At 44.8% G+C, this 18,294-nt stretch overlaps 1 protein-coding gene across 3 annotated transcripts in view; it reads left to right on the forward strand.

Moving 5' to 3' along the window:
* The window catches only part of hps4 (HPS4 biogenesis of lysosomal organelles complex 3 subunit 2), a 26,772-nt gene extending 8,516 nt beyond the window's left edge, over positions 1-18,256 (forward strand). For 2 of the 3 annotated variants that reach the window (XM_061907201.1, XM_061907203.1), the window contains 9 exons: positions 15-122; positions 6,890-7,006; positions 10,561-10,655; positions 10,733-10,802; positions 12,354-12,478; positions 12,549-13,005; positions 15,388-15,514; positions 15,621-15,732; positions 15,849-18,256. In XM_061907201.1, the coding sequence (XP_061763185.1) occupies positions 15-122; positions 6,890-7,006; positions 10,561-10,655; positions 10,733-10,802; positions 12,354-12,478; positions 12,549-13,005; positions 15,388-15,514; positions 15,621-15,732; positions 15,849-16,020 (1,383 nt within the window). In that variant the 3' untranslated portion in view covers positions 16,021-18,256. The remainder of the gene's footprint in view (positions 1-14; positions 123-6,889; positions 7,007-10,560; positions 10,656-10,732; positions 10,803-12,353; positions 12,479-12,548; positions 13,006-15,387; positions 15,515-15,620; positions 15,733-15,848) is intronic. The other variant, XM_061907202.1, reaches the window with a different exon arrangement.
* The last annotated feature ends 38 nt before the right edge of the window (positions 18,257-18,294 follow it).

Consider the following 18,294-nt stretch of genomic DNA (forward strand, 5'->3'; position numbering starts at 1 on the left):
CCATTGTCCTGCAGGCTCTGGGCTGCTCCATGGACATTCCCAGCGTCAGCATCTGCCGGCTGCTGCACAAAGTCATCAACCTCTTCTGCTTCTACAACGGCTGCGTACGCCAGAGCTACCAGGTACTGTCTTTAGGAGGCTTGGGGTTTGGGAGAGCAGTGTGTGCCCATAAGCTCTACATTTGAAGGAATAATGCAGACAACCCATCCTTCTAATGCACATTAAAGCAAAACTGTAGAACAGGGGTGCCCATTACGTCGATTGTGAGCTACCGGTCGAGCGTGGAGTGTGTGTCAGTCGAGCACCAGCCAGGCATTAAAAAATAGACTTCAAAATTATCGATCATAAATCTTCACTAAAACGTTATTTTCGTCATTTGATTGACATTCACGGCACCCGAGGGTCTTGTGAGATGACGCTGGCTGCTGCCAGTTCATTAAGAAAAAAGGACCGAAAAGAGGGGCGTCACGGTGGGAGAGGGGTTAGTGCGTCTGCCTCACAATACCAAGGTCCTGAGGAGTCAGGGTTCAATCCCAGGCTTGCGATCTTTCTGTGTGGAGTTTGCATGTCATTCTCATGAATGCTTGGGTTCCCTTCGGGTACTCCAGCTTCCTCCCACCTCCAAAGACATGCACCTGGGGATAGGCCCCTCCCACCTCCAAAGACATGCACCTGGGGATAGGCCCCTCCCACCTCCAAAGACATGCACCTGGGGATAGGCCCCTCCCACCTCCAAAGACATGCACCTGGGGATAGGCCCCTCCCACCTCCAAAGACATGCACCTGGGCATAGGCCCCTCCCACCTCCAAAGACATGCACCTGGGGATAGGCCCCTCCCACCTCCAAAGACATGCACCTGGGGATAGGCGCCTCCCACCTCCAAAGACATGCACCTGGGAATAGGTGCCTCCCACCTCCAAAGACATGCACCTGGGGATAGGCGCCTCCCACCTCCAAAGACATGCACCTGGGAATAGGTGCCTCCCACCTCCAAAGACATGCACCTGGGCATAGGCCCCTCCCACCTCCAAAGACATGCACCTGGGCATAGGCCCCTCCCACCTCCAAAGACATGCACCTGGGCATAGGCCCCTCCCATCTCCAAAGACATGCACCTGGGCATAGGTGCCTCCCACCTCCAAAGACATGCACCTGGGGATAGGCCCCTCCCACCTCCAAAGACATGCACCTGGGCATAGGCCCCTCCCACCTCCAAAGACATGCACCTGGGCATAGGCCCCCCCCACCTCCAAAGACATGCACCTGGGGATAGGCCCCTCCCACCTCCAAAGACATGCAACCGGGGATAGGCCCCTCCCACCTCCAAAGACATGCAACTGAGGATAGGCCCCTCCCACCTCCAAAGACATGCACCTGGGGATAGGCCCCTCCCACCTCCAAAGACATGCACCTGGGGATAGGTTGATTGGCAACACTAAATGGTCCCTAGTGTGTGAATGTTGTCTATCTGTGTTGGCCCTGTGATGAGGTGGCGACTTGTCCAAGGTGTACACTGCCTTCCGCCCGATTGTAGCTGAGATAGGTGCCAGCGCCCCCAAAGGGAATAAGCGGTAAAAAATGGATGGATGGATGGACCGAAAAGAGGGCGAGAAACACTTTTTATTTCAACAGACTCGCGCTCCCTACCTGCTGTCAAAACTCTAAAAGCCGACTGCACAGTTCCTGTCGTCACATTAAAAGCCCCGCTTCATCGAGCCTGCGCTAACAAAATAAGAGTCTCAGAAAGCTGGTGTGCACAAACCACAGATTTTTCCGCCACGCCTACTCAGTGGTCTAGTGGTTAGAGTGTCCGCCCTGAGATGGGGAGGTTGTGAGTTCAAACCCCGACTGAGTCATACCAAAGACTATAAAAATGCGAGCCATTACATCCTTGCTTGGCACTCAGCATCAAGGCTTGGAATTGGGGGTTAAATAACCATAAATGATTCCCGGGCGCGGCACCACTGCTGCTCACTGCTCCCCTCACTTCCCAGGGGGTGATCAAGGGGATGGGTCAAATGTCACCACACCTAGTGTGTGTGTGACAATCATTGCTACTTTAACTTTAACAATATATTTCTTATAAAGTGTGTTGCACCTTTCCTGCTTCCGGCGCCTAGACCGTAGTCGAGGAGCGCAGGGGAGACACTTCTCCAGGGCCGATGGACTCTTGGGGCAACACTCTTCACTTTAGCCGCCAGTGGGTCTTCACAATTCCGGACTCCAGGGCAAAATGACAAGTCCAGCGATTAGTTGCAAATTGTGGCTTTTATTTACGTCTTGCACACAGTCAAATCCCACACAAAAACACTAGCCACGCCCCCGCCCTTAGTGACCGCTCCCTCTCCTCTCTCGCCCACACACTCCCTGACGTCACTCACCTGCTGGCACACATTAAAGGACCACACACACATACGCTACTCTCATAACAAGTGTATACAAACCAGTATGGAAGCTGGACAAATGAGATGGCAAAAGCTAACCACTTTCATGCGGTATTGGACAGAAAGGAGGACTTTTTTTCTCCTCCATTCAAAAATGTGGGCGTTATCATCACTACTGTCTGATTCCAATCAATGCGAGTCACCAGAATCAGGTAATACACCAATTTATATTCTTGTCTTCATGAAAGAAAGGAATCTATATGTTTTAAACATGCTTATATTATTATTAAACACAGTCAACTTGTAAACCAAAATGTCCCTTTCATTAATAAATAAATATCAATCAATCAATCAATGTTTACTTATATAGCCCTAAATCACTAGTGTCTCAAAGGGCTGCACAAACCACTACGACATCCTCGGTAGGCCCACATAAGGGCAAGGAAAAACTCACACCCAGTGGGACGTCGGTGACAATGATGACTATGAGAACCTTAGAGAGGAGGAAAGCAATGGATGTCGAGCAGGTCTAACATGATACTGTGAAAGTTCAATCCATAATGGATCCAACACAGTTGCGAGAGTCCAGTCCAAAGCGGATCCAAGACAGCAGCGAGAGTCCCGTTCACAGCGGAGCCAGCAGGAAACCATCCCAAGCGGAGGCGGATCAGCAGCGCAGAGATGTCCCCAGCCGATACACAGGCAAGCAGTACATGGCCACCGGATCAGACCGGACCCCCTCCACAAGGGAGAGTGGGACATAGAAGAAAAAGAAAAGAAACGGCAGATCAACTGGTCTAAAAAGGGAGTCTATTTAAAGGCTAGAGTATACAAATGAGTTTTAAGGTGAGACTTAAATGCCATCCATCCATCCATCCATCTTCTTCCGCTTATCCGAGGTCGGGTCGCGGGGGCAACAGCCTAAGCAGGGAAACCCAGACTTCCCTCTCCCCAGCCACTTCGTCCAGCTCTTCCCGGGGGATCCCGAGGCGTTCCCAGGCCAGCCGGGAGACATAGTCTTCCCAACGTGTCCTGGGTCTTCCCCGTGGCCTCCTACCGGTTGGACGTGCCCTAAACACCTCCCTAGGGAGGCGTTCGGGTGGCATCCTGACCAGATGCCCGAACCACCTCATCTGGCTCCTCTCCATGTGGAGGAGCAGCGGCTTTACTTTGAGTTCCTCCCGGATGGCAGAGCTTCTCACCCTATCTCTAAGGGAGAGACCCAAACTCATTTCGGCCGCTTGTACCCGTGATCTTATCCTTTCGCTCATGACCCAAAGCTCATGACCATAGGACCATAGGATGGGAACGTAGATCGACCGGTAAATTGAGAGCTTTGCCTTCCGGCTCAGCTCCTTCTTCACTACAACGGAGACTTAAATGCTTCTACATATATATATATATATATACATACATTGTATATATATATATTGTATATATATGAATGAGGTAGATCCCTTGGACTTGGTCAATTGAAAAGTAGCTCGCCTGCAAAAAAGGTGTGCTGTAGCACATTTGCACCATGGACCTTGATGCATGTGCAGAAGAGCAGCAGATGCTTTTGTTACAGGCCTCGTACTGAGTAGCCTGGTCCCGGTCTTCCAAATGCTGTGTCTTAAAGGAATCAAGAGAAGACACAAAGTGCTTGATTGTGTTATCATGACATTGCTTCCTTTTCATAGCGCTGCTTTCTATATTGTCACTGTCATCATAAATCAATTACAATTACACATATTGTTACCTGACTTTACCTGTAACACTTCTTAACAATCACAGAGTTTATCCTGGGGGCGGCATGGCGTAGTGGGTAGAGCGGCTGTGCCAGAAACCTGAAGGTTGCAGGTTCGCTTCCCGCCTATTGACATACAAATAATCGCTGCCGTTGTGTCCTTGGGCAGGACAATTCACCCTTTGCCCCCGGTGCCGCTCACACTGGTGAATGAATGATTGGTGGTGGTCGGAGGGGCCGTAGGTGCAAACTGGCAGCCACGCTTCCGTCAGTCTACCCCAGGGCAGCTGTGGCTACTGATGTAGCTTACCACCACCATCGTGTGAATGAATGATGGGTTCCCACTTCTCTGTGAGCACTTTGAGTATCTAACAATAGAAAAGCACGATATAAATCAAATCCATTATTATTATTATTATTATTATCTTCAACAAGTTAAACTCAGTTTAAGTAGAACTTGTCCAGGGTGTACCCCGCCTTCCGCCCGATTGTAGCTGAGATAGGCGCCAGCGACCCCAAAAAGGGAATAAGCGGTAGGAAATGGATGGATGGATGGATGGATGGATTGTCAAACACACACGAGGTGTGGTGACATTTGTCCTCTGCATTTGACCCATCACCCTGGATGACCCCCTGGGAGGTGAGGGGAGCAGTGAGCAGCAGCGGTGGCCGCGCCTGGAATCATTTTTGGTGATTTAACCCCCAATTCCAAGCCTTGATGCTGAGTGCCAAGCAGGGAGGTAATGGCTCCCATTTTTATAGTCTTTGGTATGACTCTTCCGGGGTTTGAACTCGCAACCTACCCATCTGAGGGTAGACACTCTAACCACCAGGCCACAGAGCGAAGGTGTTTACTGCCGCCGCCATCCTCGCCAAACCACGCGCTCTCGCACACAAAGGAAGACATCACCTATTGAACGTTACAAAAATCTGCACAAATACACAATTTTAAACAACATACTTGAATATTTCTATATTCAGACAAGCTTCTGATTGCTTGGAGACAAATGTGTGAATATTATCACACTTTACCAACATGTTTTATAGGATTAAAAAGACGACACAAAGTGTTTGATCACGTTCTCATCACAGGCTGCGACCTGACTGAGACAGGAAGCACTAATAAGCCCCTCCCACTTCCCCTCCTTTCCTACACGAGTGCTCCCCCTGCTGGCGTGGAGGAATAACATGTCTTGTGCCATTCAGCTTGGAACCATACACTTTAAAGACCTACTGAAAGCCACTACTAGCCACCATGCAGTCTGATAGTTTATATATCAATGATGAAATATTAACATTGCAACACATGACAATACGGCCGCTTTAGTTTACTAAATTGCAATTTTAAATTTCCCGCGAAGTGTCCTGTTGAAAACGTCGCAGAATGATGACGCTTATGTTGAGGCGTGTTTGTGACCTTATTGGTTGGAGCGGACATTTTATCCCAGCACCACTAACGGCTAAAAGTCGTCTCTTTTCATCGCAGAATTACACAGTATTCTGGACATCAGTGTTGCTGAATCTTTTGCAATTTGTTCAATTAATAATGGAGACGTCAAAGAAGAATGCTGTTGGTGGAAAGTGGTTGATTGCAGCTGCCTTTAGCAACTGAAACACAGCCGGTTTTTCTTTGTTTGTTGTGAAGCTTTAACACAGAGCGGTCAAGCGAACATGTTTCTCGACGTCAACCAGCAAGTTTATGGATGGGAAAATTGTGATATTATGTCGGCTCTTACTGGAGTCTTCAGTGGATTATGCTACCTTCTCCTGCAGCTGTCAAAAAAGCAGCTGGGATCTTCGCTCCTCCATTTTCCCTCAGAAACACTAGCGGTCACCGCAGCCCTCCAACTTTCAGGTATGACCATATAATCTCACTAAAACACTAGTAACACAATAAGCAGATAAGGGATGTTCCAGAATTATCCTAGTAAATGTGTCTAATAACATCTGAATTGTTCCCACTGCCGTCGCCTTTTTTTTTTTTTTTTTAGTGCTTCACACTAACTTTCCTCATCCACAAATCTTTCATCCTCGCTCAAATTAATGGGGAAATCGTCGCTTTCTCGGTTTGAATCGCTCTCGCTGCTGGTGGCCATGATTGTAAACAATGTTCAGATGTGAGGAGCTCCACAACCCGAGACGTCACACGCACATCGTCTGCTACTTCCGGTACAGGCAAGGCTTTTTTATTAGCAACCAAAAGTTGTGAACTTTATCGTGGATGTTCTCTACTAAATCCTTTCAGCAAAAATATGGCAATATCGCGAAATGATCAAGTATGACACATAGAATGGAGCTGCTATCCCCGTTTAAATAAGAAAAACTCATTTCAGTAGGCTTTTAACTGTGACTTTAGTTATGAAAATACTTCAGACAAAATTAGGATACTCTATTTACAAATTCATTGTACAACACAATCGTGAGGACTAATTGTAGGTGTCACACTTTTATTTCAGTCTCCAAAAGTCTGCAGTGGATCTGTTAATAGTAACTTTTTTTTATTTAATGAAAAAAGAGTATCTAGAGGGACAAAGTCGCTAGATTGGCAACACTAAACCCTCTTGTAAAGTCCTTGTATCCTCTGGCAGACCAGGTGCGTTACAATGTGTAAGCAAGCGAGCGACAAATCTATTTGTGACGTCACAGATGCTGTTTTTTGTCATGTAAGACAGAACTGTGAGGCTGCAAATGCTGCATGACAAATATAAACAATCTCATTGTGTCGTGTGCATTCCCACTCATGTCAACCTGTGTCAAATGTGTTGTGTTCTTCAGCTCCACAGCCATGAAAGACTGGCTTCCCATTGGTCACAGTACCTCACACACCTGCTAGCAGGACCTTCTGAGCTCCACCGTCTTTTCAGCTCCATGACCACCATCGACTCCACCAACGTACGTTCAAACCACTCAATTGAAATGTGATGCCTTGGCGACCGCATGATTCCAAACAGGATGTTACTGTCGCAACGTCCTGTGTTGTGCAACTGAAGCAGAAGACACACACACCAAAGTGTCACACACATGTACATATGTTGTGTTTGTATGTGCTGGCTTCTTTTATTAAGTGTCACACACATGTACATATGTTGTGTTTGTATGTGGTGGCTTCTTTTATTAAAGTGTCACACACATGTACATATGTTGTGTTTGTATGTGCTGGCTTCTTTTATTAAAGTGTCACACACGTACATATGTTGTGTTTGTATGTGCTGGCTTCTTTTATTAAGTGTCACACACATGTACATATGTTGTGTTTGTATGTGCTGGCTTCTTTTATTAAAGTGTCACACACATGTACATATGTTGTGTTTGTATGTGCTGGCTTCTTTTATTAAGTGTCACACACATGTACATATGTTGTGTTTGTATGTGCTGGCTTCTTTTATTAAGTGTCACACACATGTACATATGTTGTGTTTGTATGTGCTGGCTTCTTTTATTAAGTGTCACACACATGTACATATGTTGTGTTTGTATGTGCTGGCTTCTTTTATTAAAGTGTCACACACATGTACATATGTTGTGTTTGTATGTGCTGGCTTCTTTTATTAAGTGTCACACACATGTACATATGTTGTGTTTGTATGTGCTGGCTTCTTTTATTAAGTGTCACACACATGTACATATGTTGTGTTTGTATGTGCTGGCTTCTTTTATTAAGTGTCACACACATGTACATATGTTGTGTTTGTATGTGCTGGCTTCTTTTATTAAAGTGTCACACACATGTACATATGTTGTGTTTGTATGTGCTGGCTTCTTTTATTAAGTGTCACACACATGTACATATGTTGTGTTTGTATGTGCTGGCTTCTTTTATTAAGTGTCACACACATGTACATATGTTGTGTTTGTATGTGCTGGCTTCTTTTATTAAGTGTCACACACATGTACATATGTTGTGTTTGTATGTGCTGGCTTCTTTTATTAAAGTGTCACACACATGTACATATGTTGTGTTTGTATGTGCTGGCTTCTTTTATTAAGTGTCACACACATGTACATATGTTGTGTTTGTATGTGCTGGCTTCTTTTATTAAGTGTCACACACATGTACATATGTTGTGTTTGTATGTGCTGGCTTCTTTTATTAAGTGTCACACATGTACATATGTTGTGTTTGTATGTGCTGGCTTCTTTTATAAAGTGTCACACACATGTACATATGTTGTGTTTGTATGTGCTGGCTTCTTTTATTAAAGTGTCACACACATGTACATATGTTGTGTTTGTATGTGCTGGCTTCTTTTATTAAAGTGTCACACACATGTACATATGTTGTGTTTGTATGTGCTGGCTTCTTTTATTAAGTGTCACACACATGTACATATGTTGTGTTTGTATGTGCTGGCTTCTTTTATTAAGTGTCACACACATGTACATATGTTGTGTTTGTATGTGCTGGCTTCTTTTATAAAGTGTCACACACATGTACATATGTTGTGTTTGTATGTGCTGGCTTCTTTTATTAAAGTGTCACACACATGTACATATGTTGTGTTTGTATGTGCTGGCTTCTTTTATTAAGTGTCACACATGTACATATGTTGTGTTTGTATGTACTGGCTTCTTTTATTAAGTGTCACACATGTACATATGTTGTGTTTGTATGTGCTGGCTTCTTTTATTAAGTGTCACACACATGTACATATGTTGTGTTTGTATGTGCTGGCTTCTTTTATTAAAGTGTCACACACATGTACATATGTTGTGTTTGTATGTGCTGGCTTCTTTTATTAAGTGTCACACATGTACATATGTTGTGTTTGTATGTACTGGCTTCTTTTATTAAGTGTCACACGCATGTACATATGTTGTGTTTGTATGTGCTGGCTTCTTTTATTAAGTGTCACACACATGTACATATGTTGTGTTTGTATGTACTGGCTTCTTTTATTAAGTGTCACACATGTACATATGTTGTGTTTGTATGTGCTGGCTTCTTTTATTAAGTGTCACACACATGTACATATGTTGTGTTTGTATGTGCTGGCTTCTTTTATTAAAGTGTCACACACATGTACATATGTTGTGTTTGTATGTGCTGGCTTCTTTTATTAAGTGTCACACATGTACATATGTTGTGTTTATATGTGCTGGCTTCTTTTATTAAGTGTCACACACATGTACATATGTTGTGTTTGTATGTGCTGGCTTCTTTTATTAAAGTGTCACACACATGTACATATGTTGTGTTTATATGTGCTGGCTTCTTTTATTAAAGTGTCACACACATGTACATATGTTGTGTTTGTATGTGCTGGCTTCTTTTATTAAGTGTGACACACATGTACATATGTTGTGTTTGTATGTGCTGGCTTCTTTTATTAAGTGTCACACACATGTACATATGTTGTGTTTATATGTGCTGGCTTCTTTTATTAAGTGTCACACATGTACATATGTTGTGTTTGTATGTGCTGGCTTCTTTTATTAAGTGTCACACACATGTACATATGTTGTGTTTGTATGTGCTGGCTTCTTTTATTAAGTGTCACACACATGTACATATGTTGTGTTTGTATGTGCTGGCTTCTTTTATTAAAGTGTCACACACATGTACATATGTTGTGTTTGTATGTGCTGGCTTCTTTTATTAAGTGTCACACACATGTACATATGTTGTGTTTGTATGTGCTGGCTTCTTTTATTAAGTGTCACACACATGTACATATGTTGTGTTTGTATGTGCTGGCTTCTTTTATTAAAGTGTCACACACATGTACATATGTTGTGTTTATATGTGCTGGCTTCTTTTATTAAGTGTCACACACATGTACATATGTTGTGTTTGTATGTGCTGGCTTCTTTTATTAAAGTGTCACACACATGTACATATGTTGTGTTTATATGTGCTGGCTTCTTTTATTAAAGTGTCACACACATGTACATATGTTGTGTTTGTATGTGCTGGCTTCTTTTATTAAGTGTGACACACATGTACATATGTTGTGTTTGTATGTGCTGGCTTCTTTTATTAAGTGTCACACACATGTACATATGTTGTGTTTGTATGTGCTGGCTTCTTTTATTAAAGTGTCACACACATGTACATATGTTGTGTTTGTATGTGCTGGCTTCTTTTATTAAGTGTCACACACATGTACATATGTTGTGTTTGTATGTGCTGGCTTCTTTTATTAAAGTGTCACACACATGTACATATGTTGTGTTTGTATGTGCTGGCTTCTTTTATTAAGTGTCACACATGTACATATGTTGTGTTTATATGTGCTGGCTTCTTTTATTAAGTGTCACACACATGTACATATGTTGTGTTTGTATGTGCTGGCTTCTTTTATTAAAGCGCAAGATATTGTTTGCTATGATCTAATCACATCTTAGTCCGCACATCTTGACATTGTTTTGCTGTTTCATTGTCACCTGAATTCATCTTATTTTGTGAGGTAATTAACAAGCTTTTTGCCCCCCCCCCGCCCCCACAGGTTGACCCACTTCTTCTGCTGAAGGCTGCCCTTATTCTTCAGGCCTGCCAGCGCTGTCCCCTGGTGTTGGCAGGCTGTATTCTGTTCAGAGGAAGGTAGGCTGAGAGGCTCACTGTCCACATGGGCCGCTTCATTTTGTCTGCAACCATTGTTTCTACCTGTCCTCCACCAGAGTGGTGAGCACGCAGATGTCTCCACATCTAACCATGAAGATTATGGTTCATGAGAGTGAAACATACAAGGTGAGGCACTGACATTTGAAATGAAACACCAATTTGATTGATTGATTGAATTTTTCATTAGTATATCACACAGTACAGTACATATTCCGTACAATGGACCACTAAATGGTAACACCCCAATAAGTTTTTCAACTTGTTTAAGTCGGGGTCCATGTTCATCAATTCATGGTAAAATCACATATGACATTCAATAAAAGAGTTGTCAAAACCCCCAAACATGAATGATGATAATATTTACTAACACTACTGCAGAGAGCACCAAGTGTCAGGGGGCTTTAATTGTATAAATGTATAATAAAGAATACAAAATACATACATGTATATATATATTTATATATGTCTTGATTGGATTATCCAGAAAATAGTGCTCGATACCGTGGTAGAGCGCAATATGTAGGTGTGGGAAAAATCACAAGACTACTTCATCTTTACAGAACTGTTTCATGAGGGAACCCCTCATGAAACAGTTCTGTAGAGATGACGTAGTCTTGTGATTTTTCCCACACCTACATATTTATTATATATATATATATATTTATATATATATATATATATATGTCTTGATTGGATTATCCAGAGAATATATATATATATATATATATATATATATAAAATCATACAATCATTGTAACAACAATCAAGTTTTACCATTAGTCACCTCACAGTGTGAGAAATCTGTGCCAAACTGCTCAATTTCTATTTCATCTGACATCACATGGCCAAAGATAAGAACTTCTGGGGGAAAGTTCTGTGGTCAGATGAAACAAAAATGGAGCTGTTTGGCCACAATATCCAGCAATATGTTTAGAGGAGAAAAGGTGAGGCCTTTAATCCCAGGAACACCATGCTTACCGTCAAGTATGGTGGTGGTAGTATTATGCTCTGGGCCTGTTTTGCTGCCAATGCAACTGCTGCTTTACAGAGAGTGACTGGCAAAAGTGGTAAAGGAATGGCTAAATGCGGCTAGAATGAAGGTTTTAGAATGGCCTTCCCAAAGTCCTGACTTAAAGGTGTGGACAATGCTGAAGAAACAAGTCCATGTCAGAAATGCAACACATTTAGCTGAACTGCAGCAATTTTGTCAAGAATGGTCAAAATTTCAAGCAGAAGCTTGTGGATGGCTACCAAAACATGTAAGCAAATATGAACATTGCTGTATGTATACTTTTGATTGCTCACATCTTCAGTAGAGCCACAATAAACTCATAAAAGAAGCAAACTTCATGAATGTTTTTTGTGAGCAACAAGTATGTGCTCCAATCACTACATCACAAAAAATAAGAGTTGTGAAAATGATTGTAAAGTCAAGACAGCCATGACATGATGTTCTTTACAAGTGTACCTACACTTTTGACCAGGACTGTACATTGGAAGGTTTTTCAGCCATGTCGCCCATTCTTGGTTGCCTGCTATTCAGTGGATGGCAAATCTAAACTGTTGTACAAGCTGTACCCTGACTACTCTAACGCATTTTCAAGTGTACTAAACTATGGGATGATGTCTCTAAATGTTGTCTAGCAAACAAAATGCTAAGATTTTGTTTCTGTTCAGTCGCAGACAACCAAAGGTCAGAGTTCAAGCAGCTCATTCAGTGATGCGGTTAGTTCCAGGACCGTCTTCCTCACCATGTTTGAACTTCAGTACCTGCAGTCCGTCCCCGTTGACAAACAACTAGGGTATTGATCACACGTTGGCACTCATTTGGCCTGCAGGTGATCCAAGGTTGTGGGTCTTCCTTCTCCCCAGGTTCCACTCCACTCCAGTCAAAGAGCCCCTGTTACGTCCCAGGACTTCATCAGACACTTCTGAGGGTCCTCACAAAGTATCCTTCAGCCCTGGCTCGTCTGCATCGGACGACTCCGTGTTCGGACAAGTTGCCTCGCAGACCAGCGCTGAGCCGCTCGGACCTCCTCTTCTCCACCGAGACGTCTCTGGCCGAGCTGAGGAGGAAGTTGTTGGAGGTTGTCCAGGCAGTGGCCAGCCCAGTGAAGGTGGCACAGGTGCGCAGGCAGCGCAGGTGTTCCATACCGGCGGGACAGAGTTCCGCAATGATGGTGTTTGGGAGGCGGCGAGGGAGAGCTCTCTGGCTGCCGACACCCCTCTGATCCCCATGACGCTGTACCTGCACCGGGTGAAAGGCCTGGTCCTGGCGCTGCTGGTGGAGCCTCACTTCTTATGTGACAAAGCCGCCATGGAGGAAGTGGTGAGAGCCCACACCCTGTACAGCAGTGTTTTTCAACCACTGTGCCGCGGCACACTAGTGTACCATGTGCAATTATCTCATTTCACCTAATTGGGTTAAAAATATTTTTTGCAAACCAGTAATTATAATGAAAAAAATGTGCCTTGGCTCAAAAAAGGCTGAAAAACACTGCTCTAAAGCTCAGCAGAGTAACTGCCTAATACTCTTCCATATCAGGTAGATAATTGCTGTGTAGATGTCGGGAACATGGTTTGTGGTGTTTACAATTCGCAGATGACCGCGGGAGGCAGGGCGCAGGTAAAAAGGTATCTAACTCTTACACGAAAAATAAACAAAAAGCACTGAAGCTTAGGGAAGGCTATGCAAAACTAAACTAAAACTGAACTGGCTGCAAAGTAAACAAAAACAGAATGCTGGACGACAGCAAAGACTTAGTGCGTGTGGAACAGCAGACGGCGTCCACAAAGTACATCCGTGCATCACATGACAATATACAACAAAATAGGAAACCCTCCACACAGGAAAACACCAAAAAGCTCAAAATAAGTCACGGCGTGACAGTACTCTTACTTTGAGACGAGCTATAGCGATGCATGCTTGCTCATGGTTAGAATTTATATCCAAAAATTGGCTGCTGAGTTTAATTTTTTTATGTTTTCCACTGGTGGTGTGCCTCGGGATTTTTTCAATGACAAAAATGTGCCTTGGCACAAAAAAGGCTGAAAAACACTAGTCTAGAGCTCGGCAGAGTAACCGTGTTATACTCTTCTATATCAGTAGGTGGCAGCAGGTAGCTAATTGCTTTGTAGATGTCAGAAACGTGGTTTGTGGTGATCACAAAATGCAGACGACTGCGGTGAGCAACATCCAGGTAATATTGTGTCTAATACTTAAACAAAAAATAAACAAAAGGTGAGGGCCCCTAAGAAAAGGCATTGAAGCTTAGGGAAGGCTATGCAGAACCAAACTAAAACTGAACTGGCTGCAAAGTAAAGCAAAACAGAATGCTGGACGACAGCAAAGACTTACTGTGGAGCAAAGATGGCGTCCACAAAGTACATCCGAACATGACATGACAATCAACAATGTCCCCACAGAGAGAGAAAAAAACAGCTGAAATATTCTTGATTGCTAAAACAAAGTCGATGCGGGAAATATCGCTCAAAGGAAGACATGAAACTGCTACAGGAAAATACCAACAAAAGGAGAAAAGCCAGCAAAATAGGAGAGCAAGACAAGAAGTAAAAGAATACACACCGGAAAAGAGCAACAAAGTGCAAATAAGTCAGGGTGTGATGTGACAGGTGGTGACAGTACATCTACTTTGAGACAAGAGCTATAGTCATGCATGCTTGCTTATGCTTTAAAGCATGGGTGTCAAACTCTGGCCCGCTGTGTAATTTAATTTGGCCCTTGAGGCAATAATAAATTAACATTAGAGCTGGCCTGCCGGTGTTATACAGTGGCGGTGCCGCTGTAACACCGCATTCAATTCTAATTCTCATACTTGCCAACCCTCCCGATCTTTTAAGGAGAATCACGAATTTCAGTGCCCCCACCCCGAAAATCTCCCGGGGCAACCATTCTCCCGAATTTCCACCCGGACATCAATATTGGGGGCGTGCCTTAAAGGTACTGCTTTTAAAATCCTCTACAACCTGTCGTCAAGTCCACTTTTCCTCCATACAAACAGCGTGCTGGCCCAGTCACGTAATATAAGCGGCTTCTACACACACACACACACACACACAAGTGAATGCAAGGCATACTTGGTCAACAGCCATACAAGTTACACTGAGGATGGCCGTATAAACAATTTTAACACCGTTACACCACATTGTGAACCCGCACCAAACAAGAATGACAAACACATCCGCACCGTAACACAACAGAACAAATACCCAGACCCCCTTGCAGCACTAACTCTTCCGGGACGCTACAATATACACCCCCACTACCAAGAAAACTGGATTTTGCACGTCACTATAAAGTTACATAAGCCTTGCTTGCTCAATATTCAATGCAAAACGTGTTCGAGTCCCTATTAAAAGGTCAAGTTGTTCATCTTTGGCCCGCGGCTTTGTTCAGTTTACAATTTTGGCCCACTCTGTATTTGAGTTTGAAACCCTGCTCTAAAGTCATGTCCAACAATTCCCACAACCACAATTGTCAATATCGGCTGCTGAGTTCCATTTTTTTATGTTTTTCGATTTAAAAAAATGTGCCTTGGGTCAGAAAAGGTTGAAAAACAGCGCTTTAGAATATTTATCATCCTCCATCTTTGAATTTGAATGTGGTGTAAAAAAGGGCGGGGGTCAGTTTTTGAAAGTACACTAACTGGTGTTTGTGATGCTAACTGTCCTCCTGGTGGTTTGCATGCAGTATCACAGCTGCTTAGCCTCGCTGAATGGACTGGAGGCACACCTCAGGACCGTCTCTCCAGGGGCCCCGGGCCCCGCAGGACCTTACGTCTTCGCCCACTTTGACCGCGCTCACAGCACGCTAATGAGTGAGGTTTCTCTCATGCTGTCAATGTCCTGCAAAGTAGAAGACGTGTCCTCGCTCCTTTGTGCAGCAAGAAAGCTGACCAGGTCCCCGTTATTGTGTGTCTGCAGCCAACATGTCTGCCGGAGCCGGGGGAGGCCCCGAGCGTCCTTTTGTCAGAGCCGCATCGCTTCTCCACTCGCATTTCTGTAGCACTGAAACTCTGCAGGAGACTATTATCAGGTCAGTATGTCAGGGAGGGGCGGGGGTGGGGGCCCTTCACGGCTCCTGTGGGGGCCTCCACTTTTACATCAAGTCTATCACGCTACATCTTCCTCTTATTTCTCCATTCTCTGCAGGAACGCCAGCGCCGCCATCTACGGGACCCGCGACGCCGCCCAGGAGACGTACTTCCTGCAGCACGGGGCCGCTCTGAGGAACTCGGGCATCCCCAACCACCAGGACAGCGCCTTCTCGCTGCCGGCCAAGACACGGCACAGACTACTCAAGCACGGCGTCAACCTGCTCTGACGGGACAGCGCCACCTGGCACCCGAGGACAGGATGTTCAAACACTTCCAGGACAGGATGTCCAAACACTTCCAGGACAGGATGTCCAAATACTTCCAGGACAGGATGTCCAAACACTTCCAGGACAGGATGTCCAAACACTTCCAGGTCCGCATGTCCAAACACTTCCAGGTCCGCATGTCCAAACACTTCCAGGTCCGGATGTCCAAACACTTCCAGGACAGGATGTCCAAACACTTCCAGGACAGGATGTCCAAACACTTCCAGGTCCGCATGTCCAAACACTTCCAGGACAGGATGTCCAAACACTTCCAGGACAGGATGTCCAAACACTTCCAGGACAGGATGTCCAAACACTTCCAGGACAGGATGTCCAAACACTTCCAGGACAGGATGTCCAAACACTTCCAGGTCAGGATGTCCAAACACTTCCAGGTCCAGGATGTCCAAACACTTCCAGGACAGGATGTCCAAACACTTCCAGGTCCGGATGTCCAAACACTTCCAGGTCCGGATGTCCAAACACTTCCAGGTCCAGGATGTCCAAACACTTCCAGGACAGGATGTCCAAACACTTCCAGGTCCGGATGTCCAAACACTTCCAGGTCCGGATGTCCAAACACTTCCAGGTCCGGATGTCCAAACACTTCCAGGTCCGCATGTCCAAACACTTCCAGGTCCGGATGTCCAAACACTTCCAGGTCCGCATGTCCAAACACTTCCAGGACAGGATGTCCAAACACTTCCAGGTCAGGATGTCCAAACACTTCCAGGTCCAGGATGTCCAAACACTTCCAGGACAGGATGTCCAAACACTTCCAGGTCCGGATGTCCAAACACTTCCAGGTCCGGATGTCCAAACACTTCCAGGTCCGGATGTCCAAACACTTCCAGGTCAGGATGTCCAAACACTTCCAGGTCCGGATGTCCAAACACTTCCAGGTCCGGATGTCCAAACACTTCCAGGACAGGATGTCCAAACACTTCCAGGTCCGGATGTCCAAACACTTCCAGGTCAGGATGTCCAAACACTTCCAGGTCCAGGATGTCCAAACACTTCCAGGTCCGGATGTCCAAACACTTCCAGGTCCGCATGTCCAAACACTTCCAGGTCCGGATGTCCAAACACTTCCAGGTCCGCATGTCCAAACACTTCCAGGACAGGATGTCCAAACACTTCCAGGTCCAGGATGTCCAAACACTTCCAGGACAGGATGTCCAAACACTTCCAGGTCCGGATGTCCAAACACTTCCAGGTCCGGATGTCCAAACACTTCCAGGTCCGGATGTCCAAACACTTCCAGGTCAGGATGTCCAAACACTTCCAGGTCCGGATGTCCAAACACTTCCAGGTCCGGATGTCCAAACACTTCCAGGTCCGCATGTCCAAACACTTCCAGGACAGGATGTCCAAACACTTCCAGGTCCGGATGTCCAAACACTTCCAGGACAGGATGTCCAAACACTTCCAGGTCCGGATGTCCAAACACTTCCAGGTCCGGATGTCCAAACACTTCCAGGTCCGGATGTCCAAACACTTCCAGGTCAGGATGTCCAAACACTTCCAGGTCCGGATGTTCAAACACTTCCAGGTCCGGATGTCCAAACACTTCCAGGTCCGCATGTCCAAACACTTCCAGGTCCGGATGTCCAAACACTTCCAGGACAGGATGTCCAAACACTTCCAGGTCAGGATGTCCAAACTTTTCGTCCCTAACACTTCTTTGCTTGCCTGGAAAGAAACACTCGACTACTATTTACTGTTAGTTCCTCACATTAGCTTATTAGTATTTATTTATTTAGGCGGGCCATCCTTTGCGACACATCCTCTATTTCCATTGTGTTGAATGTTTTGAAAATCTGCACAGTGGTCTAGTGGTTAGAGTGTCCGCCCTGACATGGGTAGATTGTGAGTTCAAACCCCGGCCAAGTCATAGCAAAGACTATAAAAATGGGAGCCATGACCTCCCTGCTTGCCAATCAGCATCAAGGCTTGGAATTGGGGGTTAAATCACAAAAAATTATTCCGGGGCGCAGCCACCACTGCTGCTCACTGCTCCCCTCACCTGCCAGGGGGTGATGAAGGGTGATGGGTCAAATGCAGAGAATAATTTGGCCACACTAAGTGTGTGTGTGACAATCATTCCTACTTGAACTTTTTAAAAGTCAAAGCAAGCAAAGCAATACAAATATTTTATTTTGTAAAAAAAAAAAAAAGTTCCAAAAACAGACTTGTAGTTAAAAACAAATATTTGTGTCGTACGTAACAAAGTGT

The sequence above is a fragment of the Nerophis ophidion genome, linkage group LG07, assembly GCF_033978795.1.
Source record: "Nerophis ophidion isolate RoL-2023_Sa linkage group LG07, RoL_Noph_v1.0, whole genome shotgun sequence".
NCBI classification, from domain to species: Eukaryota; Metazoa; Chordata; class Actinopteri; order Syngnathiformes; family Syngnathidae; genus Nerophis; species Nerophis ophidion.